The 11709-nt window shown below is 43.8% G+C and overlaps 1 protein-coding gene across 1 annotated transcript in view; it reads left to right on the top strand.

Moving 5' to 3' along the window:
* The window catches only part of LOC111869540 (tetraspanin-2A), a 119832-nt gene that overhangs the window by 85843 nt on the left and 22280 nt on the right, over positions 1-11709 (top strand). The window contains exon 3 of the mRNA XM_023861156.2: positions 11001-11177. Within this exon, the coding sequence (XP_023716924.1) occupies positions 11001-11177 (177 nt within the window). The remainder of the gene's footprint in view (positions 1-11000; positions 11178-11709) is intronic.

The raw sequence follows: 11709 nt of genomic DNA, 5'->3' as shown, positions 1-11709 counted from the left end.
TGACGTAAGGCGATGCGACACGGGGCGAGGTGAGGCTAGGGTATGCTGGGCTAGGCTAGGTTAGGTTAGGTTAGGTTCGGTTATGTCAGGTTAGGTTGTTAGGCTAGGTTAGGTTAAGTTAGGTTAGGTTAAGTTAGGTTGGCTTAGGTTCTGTTAGATTAGGGCATAATAGGTTTGCGCAGTAGACTTGTGCGCATGAGTCAGTAACTGAGGGGAACCATTCCCTGCTCATAAATTAGGTGAGGTGAGGTGAGGTGAGGTCACGTGAGGTGAGGTGAGGTGGGTTGACGTGACTTGACGTAACTTGGCGTGATTAGACGTGACATGCCGTAACTTGGCGTGACTTGGCGTGCCTTGGCGTGATGTGACCTTACTTGGCGTGATTTGTCCTGACTTGGCTTGACTTGACATGACTTTGCGTGACGTGGCGTGACTTGGCGTGTCTTGACGTGATTTGACGTAACTTGACGTGAGAATAGACGAGGCGAGGCGAGGCGTGAGGTGAGGTGAGGTTAGGTGAGGTCAGGTGACGTGACGTGACTTCGCGTGATTTGACGTGAATTTCCGTGACGTGGCGTGACTTGACGTAACTTGACGTAAGGCGATGCGACACAGGGCGAGGCAAGGCTAGGGTACGCTAGGCTAGGCTACGTTAGGTTAGGTTAGGTTAGGTTATGTCAGGTTAGGTTGTTAGGCTAGGTTAGGTTAGGTTAGATTATGTTAGGTTAAGTTAGGTTGGGTTAGGTTCTGTTAGGTTAGGGTATAATAGGTTTGCGCAGTAGACTTGTGCGCATGAATCAGTAACTGAGGGGTACCATTCCCTGCTCTTAAATTAGGTGAGGTGAGTTGAGGTGAGGTGAGGTGGGTTGGGGTGAGGTGAGGTGAGGTGGGGTGACGTGACTTGACGTAACTTGGCGTGATTTGACGTGACATGCCGTAACTTGGCGTGACATGGCGTGACTTGACGTGCCTTGGCGTGATGTGACCTTACTTGGCGTGATTTGTCCTGACTTGGCGTGACTTGACATGACTTTGCGTGACGTGGCGTGACTTGGCGTGTCTTGACGTGATTTGCCGTAACTTGACGTGTGGCGAGGCGAGGCGAGGCGGTCGAGGCGAGGCGAGGATAGTTTGGGTTAGGTTAGTTTAGGGTAGGTAAGGTTAGGTTGGGTTACGTTAGGGTAGGTTTGTAGACTTGTGTGCATCAATCAGTAATTGAGGTGTACCATTTCCTGACGTGTTAGATGAGGTTAGGTGAGGTGAGGTTAGGTGAGGTGAGGTGACGTTTAGTGACGTGACGTGATTTGACGTGACTTGGCGTGCCTTGAGAAGACTTTACGTGTCGAGACGTAACTTGGCGTGATTTGACGTGACTTGCCTTCACTTGACGTCTGTTGACGTAACTTGACGGCCTTGTGACGGGCTGATCACTTGTCCAAGGTGTCCTACCATCAGTGTAAAAAAAGATTACAAACGTGAAGAAGAGGATAAGGCCCAACAAAATGGATGTGTAGCCACTGATGAATGAATGAAAGTTATATAAATAAGATTATCGTCAGATATATTACCGTCTTCTGTAACAAAGTAGATAGTTAAATGATTGTTTACAGGCAATTCGGGGGAAAACGCTGCCTTCATCTTCCGCATAGAACTTCGTCGGTAAACATCTAACATAATACACGGCGTCACATACCGGAAAGCACATATCTTTCCCGTTGATCTCATTCCACGACACAATGTAGGGAAGTGGGATGTTACGATATTGCTATCCGTCGAGGTCGTAACCCCGAATGTTCTGCAGTATCCTTAATTTTATTCTCAAAACTGAAACGTTACTAGGGCTGCATACAAATAGAATTTTTAGTGTTTGCTGGAAAAGAGAGTTGCCGGCGAACAGCGCATCCTAAAACGACTGCCACTTCCCACTATTATCATATTGCTGCACTATAGAGAGGGAGACTGACGTCAGAGCAGCTTGATGGAAAACAGCATACACTAAACCCAAAAGAAAATGACATCTTCATCAAATAAATCCGACTTCTGTTATTTTTTTAAAAGTTTATACGAACTCTGAAGAGTGAGAGCGAGACATTAACGCCTGCAAGCAAACTGAAATTCTCCCACAGCACCAGACTGCAGTGTCACCTTCCCCTCCAAGTACTTACCCCGCTCCCTTCAATAGCAGCCCCCTAACATGTGACATTATTTATGGATGGCTCCTTTAAGTGCCCACTCGCCAGGCTACTGCTCGTGTGCCGAATAAAATACCGTTTACGATTAGACTCTTTCTTCAAAAAATGTGTTATAAATGCAGAATTCCATAACGCGGAAAGGATGTGGGTTATACGTATGAGTTAACAACAAAAATTTCCTACCTATTCTCAAGAATCACGATTTAAAGCACGTAAAGGCAAAATGTGAGGTTGTACCAGTGTTTAATTAATTAGTACACCAGAGAGCGCACGTATTGCTCCACTGTTCTTTACCTCAGCACTAGTTGGAAGTGAATGGTCAGCTTCGCTCTCCGACCGTTTAAACTCCCAGGTAAAGAACCCCCCTACCCATTGGATATGAGGCTGGGTGGATCCCAATGTCGATCTGGACGCTATGGAGAAGGAAAGATCTGTTGCCTCTGCCGGGGATCGAATCACGGTGGTCCAGGCTACAGCCCTCGCAATATCAACTGAGCAATCGTGGCTACGGTCCAGACAGCGTAATATTACACTCCTGGAAGACAACAATCCTGTGTTCTAGTCCCACTCGGGCACGAAGCATGTCCGTGTTTTTCTTTCCCTAAGTAGAGGCCTCTGGAAAGGTTTCACCCATCCAAGAATCCTATCAAATGTCTAAAATGTGTTCAGAATTTCATATGTTAGTTCTGAATTTGAACAGGCCATAAAGCTAAATTTAAGATGAAAAAGTACCCCAAGGCATATTTTACGGGCTGCCTATATTAACCGCGATGTCTCGCGCGTGCCCCGTCCTCTACTGCTCAAACACTGGGATTATGGGTTCGAATCCCAGTTGTGACATGGCTTTATATCTGTTATATTTCTGCGTTAGTGTTGTTCCCTGTAGGTCGAGGACCTTCCACGGGCCAAGCCTCCTTCCAAGGGGCCCTCCAAGAAGAAACCCGGAAAATGGGGGAGCTTGGACCGCATTGGTCTATTACGCCATAAGAGAATATTTTATAGCATTCAGTCGTCTGTGTTAGCACTGAGCAGAATGGTGAAGAGCTTTAAGCTGAGAGTTGGCTTCGGAAAGTACCTGATCCGATTCTTCTCCGGGTTGCCGACAATCTTGTTTGAGTGTTGTGTGTGGCTTTCCTTAATTTCTGTAAGCGAATAGCAATATAGTGCCTTCACACAGGTCACAAACGCCTCCTTCGAAATACTTACCTACTCCACGTTCTTTGCCATCTTCTATTCACGAGACAGACCAACGCGGACCGGTTTTCGAGTTTAGGGTATCTTTTTAATAGACGATTAATAGATACTTGGACGAGAGATCAGCCTCTAGCAACACAGAACAACAAGAAACAGAAGACATGCATCCATGCTCTTGAAATTTAAATCCACAATCCCAGGGTTACAGCGGTATAAGATAGCCTTAACAAAAGAACTTCATATGCTGTCTTCCAGATCGGCCCTGGGGCCCACCCAGCCTCCTATCCAATGGGTAGTGGGGGCTCTTTCCCCGGGAATAAAGCGGCAGGGGTGTGAAGCTGACCACTCACCTCGAACTAGTGACGAGGTCAAGAAAATTTGTATCTATACATCTATTCCCACATACGCCTTCATGGCGTAGTTCTTAATTAGTTAATCACAGGGATTATTTTACCTTCTTATTAACGTATATTTTGAAGACAACAACGGAGTAAACAGTTACAATACGCATCGCATGACAGATAAAACATGGAAATACGTATTTTTGAATATGAGGAAGATAGTTAAATTTAAAACTCGGTTGTGTGGTGGAATCATAGGACAAAGGAAAAAATAATAACATTTTAGATTACTCGAATGATCTTGCCCCGAAATATTCTATTTGAAGAGTCCGCGCTTCGCCAAGGAGAAGTAATGTTGTACTGACCGTATTAATGACTCGTCTTACGTCATGCTTGAAAGCTCTATTTCGCGCTGTTAGGTTACATAGAGATCTCTTTCGAAGTCAAAGTGAAGGCCTATTTAGTTGATCAGGAGGTTCTTTCTGGCTGAATATGAGTGTTCTTCAGAGTCATCAAAAATGTCCTCCAGGTAATATGTTCTCAGCCTAACTCACTCACTACCCCGAAGGAGCTGAGCCCTTCTAGAGAGGCTGCCAGTTGTGCAGCTATTAAAGAATTTCCCGACATTTTATGGAACCTGAAATTTCATCACCGTGTTCACGAGAGCATTTTACTTGTCCGTGCCCTGAATCAGATCAATGTAGTCCATAACACCCCATTCCACCTCTCTAAGATTCACCTTAATATTATCCTTCCAACCACATTTATGTCTTCTTAATGGTCTCCTTCCTTCTGGTTTTCCCATCAAAATCCTACACGCATTCCTCGTCTTTCCCATGCGTGCTACATGCCCAGCCCATTTCATCTTACTTTACTTGGTCTTTATAATTATACTTGAATATTAGAAGTTATGAAGTTCCTCGTTATGCAGTTTTCTCCAGTCTCATATTATTTCACCCCTCTTCGGTCCAAACATCCTCCTCAGCAGTCTCTTCTAAAAACACCCTCAGTCTATGTTCCTCCCTTAATGTCAGAGACCAAGTTTCACACCCATACAGATCCACAGGTAAAATTATAGTTTTGTGTTTTATAACTTTTCTTTTTAGACCGTATACGTCAAGACAATGAACGATAGCAAGCATTGTCCGAATTCAATTTCCTTTTAATTTCCTCCTGAATCAAATTTGGATTTGTTGCAGTCGTTATCATACGTTTCCAACGGCTCTATTAGCCATCTTTATATAACCTTTTGTTCCGCATTCTGGTGACGAGACAGCAACATGTACTCCTGCTCAGTTGTTTCTGTTTACTTCTAGACCAGCCATATGGTCTCAACATATTTCTGGTTAATTTTTAAATTATGTTCATTCACCTCTACAGTTTAATCTTCATGACAAATTTTATTAATTTTCATTAATAATAACGTATTCCAAAAATATTGTAAATAGTTTTAGTTTTTTATCCTAGCATCAGAAGCGAATTACATATTGATGCTTCTTTCTAAAGCATTCAAATGGACAAGTGTCTGGAAACTACCACTCCGTTTGACTTTGCAATTCTGCTGTCAGGATCAATTTCAAGTAGCCCCGTGCGAATTTCTAGTAGCTCTGGTCTATTTTCACCTGAGATGACGTTAAGAAAATGGCTATCCGTGTATGCAACAAGCACGTCCGTGGATGTGGAACTATCCGACTGTGACTCAAAGCGGACGGGATGGCGTAGTTCCTGAAACTCTCGATATCGAAACCCGTCTCCAACAAGGCACATTCCCAGCTAATCTCTCAATAATATTAATAATGCTCAAAGCAGTGCCCTCGCAGTTTTAAACGCGTAATGTTTTCAACGCTCGAACTCTGGGATTGTGCGACAGTATCCCACCAGATGCATATATGTAGGCCGCATTCTTTGTGTTTGTGTTGTTCCTTTCAGATAGAGATCTCGTGATGGACTGACACCCCGTTCAAGGAATCCCACTAAATGATTCCTAAGTTCATAAATTGATTCTCAGTTAGAATGGGCGAGTGAGCCTAATCCGTAATGCTTAAGGTAAAGTTAAAAAAAAGGTAAAGTATCCATGTAAGAGGCCATGGAGGCCCACAGGGTTGTGAGACGTTGAGGATCCCACATTGTATATACAATCGACTCACAGATGGCGGTAAGGTTGTCAGCCTTACGTGCCGACCGCCCTTTACCCACCCAGGAAGATTTCTGATACTCATTTTTGTTAGAGGTTGAGTCGACCTCAGGACCATTGTGCGGCTGGAAGAATTAGGTAAATTGAATAGATCCACCTCATCGATACTCGAACCCGCGACTTTCCCGCTTGTAGCACAGTGCCTCAAGCAACTACGCTACCGCGTGTCCCGTAAAAAAAAATTTAACCTTGACTAAGTTACATCTGAGGCCGCGCCATAGCTCAAGCGGTTAGTCGCTGGCTTTCCACCGCGGCGGCCCGGGTTCGATCCCGCGTCTGGTCAGGTGGGATTTGTGGTGGACAAAGTGGCGCTGGGGCAGGTTTTCTCCGAGTGCTTCGGTTTCCCCTGCCAATCTTAATTCCACCAATTGCTTCACAATCACATTCACCTATCATCTGCGGCTGACAATAGGCCAGAAGTGGCCGCAGTACAAGGGACTTAGTCCCACCCCACTAGCAATAAGAAACATTACATCTGACGTATGCAGTGACGCAGCAGGCCTACAATATAGGAGCTAAAGGAAAGCTCTCCCTGTAACAGGCCGTGGAGGCCCCTAAGGCTGGTAGACGTCGAGGCTCCCACCTTTTCCAGACAATCGGTTCACAGATGGCTGTAAGTTTGTCAGCCTTATACGCCGGCCACCCTTTACCCTCAGGAAGATTCCTGGTACTCATTTCTATTAGAGGCTGTGTCCATCCCTGGACCATAGTTTGGCTGGAAGGATTAGGTCAATCAAAAATTCAATGACATCATCGGGAACGGAACCTGCGACCTTCCGGCTTATAGCATAATACCTCAACCAACTACGCTACCTCGTGCCTCCACAATATAAGAAAAACAGATAATTAATTATTATGTTCATCTCGAGTCTGTGACTGCTAAGTGCCGTTGGATGTTCATTTCTTCTGCAGTCCTCGTAACACCAATTCATTAAGCCATACATATACACTAGCAAAATATTAGGGTTGCAAATCACGGTGAATACCCCATGAATATCCGAAGCCTAGATGCGTAGCAACTGATAAAGTCAAATATTCACCAAGAGCGTGTCAATACCAGGCGGCGCAGGATTTCAACTGCGGAATATCATGAATATTCTAGAAATGAGTATGTTAGTAAACATTGCTTTACTCATACACTGACGGCTTCCATTTCGTGCCTTTGAGTTTTAATGTTTAATATGAAGTAGGATGTTTAGTCGTGAAGACTGTCAATCCAATTAACGTTTGAGAACTAAAAAAATAGAATAAAGAAACAAATTTTTCAAGTTCCATTCCGAATTACCTACGACTTCTAAACGAAAGGTCAAAGAATTTTCTTTGAATGCAATAATAACAGTGAATTTATAATTACAGACAGAGTCTGCGACTTTAATATTTAAATTTAATAATTATTTATCGACATTATTTAAATTTCTGAGGTTGAGAGGGGCAGAAAGATGATAAACGGTGATAGGAGGCGGCCGTGGCCTCTTTCAAGTTATGCTACGCTGTTCGCTATCGAGACGACATCCAGTTAGCTACGCAAGATTCGAACCTAGCATTTCTATAATTCAAATCCAGAATGTTACCACTATACCACCAAGCCTGAACACATTTGTGTTACTTTCCACGTGCCTAGGGCAGAGAAATCATTGAAATTATAGAAAAAAAATCGACTTCATGGTTTTTAATTATAAATTTAACTTATGTAAGTGACTGTAAATTTTTTAGTATACCATTGATCATTTTCTCGTGCTATGACGTACATGCGGGGCAGGTAGGTCTATCCACTTCTTGTGCATTAACACGGCATGTCGTGTTAATCCTGTTTTAATTTATGTGACAACTATCGTCTAATGGCAGCAAGTAGAGTTGTCCTTAAGAACGTACAGAGCAATGCAGATATAGCTAAATGCATTCATAACTTCGGCATTGGATGAGGTGAGTGATCAGCTTCAGGCTCCTGCCGATTTATTCCGGAAAATGGAGCCCCCACCCTCCACAATATTGTAACGTTTCTGAGTCACTATAGAAGGGGCTTGGATTTATAATTGCGTTTATTGATCACTTATATATACAACTCGTGATTAGAAGTAACTATAAGAACCTCACTGGTTTACAAACTCTTGAGATCACTGTAACTTCAACACATATAAAATCTTCTATGTCTTCACTGGTCGTTTCCTAGTAACGGATCCTAACAATGTCCTCTGTTAACGTCCTTACCGGCTGGCGAAAATTACACAACTGACTCTTTCCTCCATCTGACTAACTTCCAGGCTGGTGGCCATCTCACACCAACTTTCTACTCTTCACTGACTGACGGTAGCTTCCAAATTGTCCCTCTTATAACACCTCGGCATACAGAGCCTAGAAAAGTTCAATCGTTTCTGTGGGAATACGCTTGTTTTCGAAGCCGTAGGTCAGCAACGGCTTTTATATATATATATATCTCGCGGTCGTTGTCGAGCAACGGGTCTGCTGATTGGATATGAGACTGGGTGAACGTCGGAGTGTGTCTGGACGTTGTGGAGATGGGAAAACATTTTTTACTTTGGAGGAAATCAAATCCTGATCCCTCAGTCGTCCTGTCCGAAGCCTATCACTATCGCGACTAAATTATCGGGACTGGTACTGAAAACGTTACACAGTAGCGGATGTAAAATTTAAATAATTAGAAACGGGAAGACAGAAGGAAGCAATTATGGCGTGTTATCATTGCTGCTTAGAGCAGTGGTTCCCAACCTGTGTACCGCGAGCTTTTACAAAATGCTCCGTTAGGTGTTGGCGAAATGGAATAAAATAGAACACGCAAACTATGAGATTAGTAATTGCTAACATCACATTATTATCAGTTCTTGGGTGTATTATTGTTAAAGCATAACAATAAACTTGGAAACCGAAATTCGTAAGAACTGTCATAACAGTTACTGTTGGTATTACGATAGGGACCTGTGGAGGGCTCTTGTGAACACGGTAATGAACCTTCGGGTTCCATAAAATGTTGGGAAGTTCTTGAGTGGCTGCACAATTTGCGGGTTCCCAAGACTGGTTCAGCTCCATGAGTGAGTTGATAGTGGTATTATAACAATGATGATGATTCCTGTGCGACTAAAAGACAGAAAAGTTAAAGTTGTCCTTGTGCTTAATTAATAAGCACTATGCCATGAAGACATATGGGGAAGTGGAGGTATGGTCCCAGCATTCTTGACCTCGGCAATAGATGGAGTGAGCGGTCAGCGTCCCCTGGGGAAGACTTCCCGATTCCCATTGTATAGGAGACTGGATGGGCCTCACAGTCGGTATTGACGGTGTAGAGAGAAGAAACTCTTGCACTGTCGGAAATCGAACCTCGGCCATTCAGCCCGTAGCCCGTCGCTATACCGACTGAACTATATCGGCTCCTATTCTATTGCGGCACAGAGGAATAATTAATATCCCAAGTATGAAGCGAGCACTTAAATGTTGAGAACCGCTGGCTTAGAGGTACTGAGGAATACCAGAGGAAATCTTAGTCACGGTATTCAGTTAAAGATTTAAATCCCAAACCTCCACACCAAGTAGTTCTGCAGCTGGTCTTGACCAGCGTCTTCCAACATATGCTTCTCGAGGTTGCCTTGTAGGGGTTGAATATTTAAATGAATTAGAGTGTTCCGATTTTCTTAAACTATCTGAAAATGTTACTTATGCTTCAACCATGAATAAATGCATCTGACCTACATGTTTTCCGATCAAGCAGTATAAGGGAAAAATTCATTATTTTAAAAAGAGCTGGCAATAACAGTCAGAATACAGTATACCGCGAGACACTGAGGTCATCAGGCAGTGAAACAGAACAGCTTAACCAGTAGAGACCACTTCCAGAGGTGGAGAGCAGACCATCGCGTGATAGAACAAAGTCTACGGAGGCATCTTGGTCATGCCAGCATGATGCCGACGAAGACAACGAGCGATATCACGGGGATGGTCTGGCACCTTGCGTCGGTAACTGCTAGCGCCCAAGCGTAATGCTCCGGCCGGACTTTACCGAAACATTGCAATAAGAAACTTCTGAGCTCTAGCGGGAAGGTGGGAATTTCCAACATTCTCATATTCCAAGGTAAGCGCTGTTGAAATCGAATCAAAAGCTAGATGGGATAAAAACGTGACACACCTTTGTTCAGAATAGTACACCCCGCGCTAGAGGAGACTTGGAGGTCCTAAGCGGAGTGATCTCGCTGATAGTTAAGTAGATTTTATCAAGTGTAAATTGAGTTGTAAGGATTCAGAACTTTAGTGGTAGTATTAGCAATAAACTTCCATCCAGTAACTGATAACTTTGACCCGGCGAATATATGAGCTGTGTTGCAATACAGGTAAAGAAAAGTAAATTTGCCCTGTGTTTAATTAGTTAAGCACTATGCCAAGATGACATTACGTAGGAGTGAAGGCATGTCTCCACAGTTCTTGACCCCGGCACTAGGTGGAGATGAGTGATAAGCTTCACGCCTCTGCGGCTTTACACACGGGAAAGAACCACCGGTACCCATTGGCTAGGAGGCTGGATGGGGCCCCAAAGCCGGTCTGGACGCTGTGGAGAAGAGAAAAATCTTGCACTCTCGAAAATCAAACCCCGCCCACCCAGCTCGTAGCCAGTCACTCTACTGACTGAGCTATCCCGGCTCTCTAACATCATAAACATGACTGTAAATTTTGTATGAGCAGTTATTTCATGTTGCTGATGCACAACTTTCAAGATATGCTGTGCAAATTTAGCATAATTTTCATCTCCATTAGTGGGTTTATGCACAAACTTGATCATTAATTTATATAATTATTAATTTCTAAAAACAGATTCCCCATGAATGTTGAACAATAGCATTACAAATACTTTATCTCCAAAATGACAAACAAGGAAACAGGACTGGATCCCCCGTGGGATAATTATTAGAACCCCCGCCGTACTGAAGAGAGTCAGGTTACCAAGATGGCGATAAAGGTGGCAGCAGTTATTAGTAATGACCGCCATAATGGTCGGCAGCGGTGCCAGCCGCCATTACACAGATGGTGGCCTTCTCAAATGTAGGTCGCTACAGAGTGTATCTTTTGTATTTTCAGTTTGTTGGAGTGCAAGTTATTTGCTTCATCCTCGGAGCGGCAGGAGCTGCTGTGTTACTGGATTACAGTACGTATGACTCGCAGATACAGCCCCTCATAAGACAAAGGATGAGGTACCTCATCAGTGAATCCCAAAACGAGTATGCGTCCTCTGTGCTGAGGATGGTTCAAGAAACTGTGAGTACTGGCACAAAGCATGCATACCTTGCAAGGGTGAATTTCACAATGTAATGGGAATATTACATCACACTCTTTAGCTTTCATTGCGTCCTGGGTGGATCGTAGTACACAGTAAGGAGTTATTCCTTCTTTATCTGCTCTTCCATAGGCTATTCTCTCATGTTTACTCTTCCTTTGCTTTATTTAGCATATCTTCGCTCAAAATAACAAAAATAACAAAGAACCCTAGTGCGTGTAACGGTAAACTGTAAAGTGAGCAGATCAGCGATAGCGCTGTATTGCCTGTAGTCCCGAGTTGTGTGAATACGTGTCAATAATCTAAAACCCAGTCTATAATCACCCTTTTTTTTATTGCCAGTGGGGTGGGACTAAGTCCCTTGTACTGCGGCCACTTCTGGCCTATTGTACCAGCCCCAGATGATAGGTGAGGGTGATTGTTGAGCAATTGGTGGAGTGAAGATTGGCAGGGGAAACCGAAGTACTCGGAGAAAACCTGCCACAGCGACACTTTGTCCACCACAAATCCCAC

This window comes from Cryptotermes secundus, unplaced genomic scaffold, assembly GCF_002891405.2.
Source record: "Cryptotermes secundus unplaced genomic scaffold, Csec_1.0 scaffold196, whole genome shotgun sequence".
Classification (NCBI taxonomy): domain Eukaryota; kingdom Metazoa; phylum Arthropoda; class Insecta; order Blattodea; family Kalotermitidae; genus Cryptotermes; species Cryptotermes secundus.
Note: the sequence above shows the minus strand (reverse complement) of the source record. Positions and strands in the feature narration are given on the sequence as shown.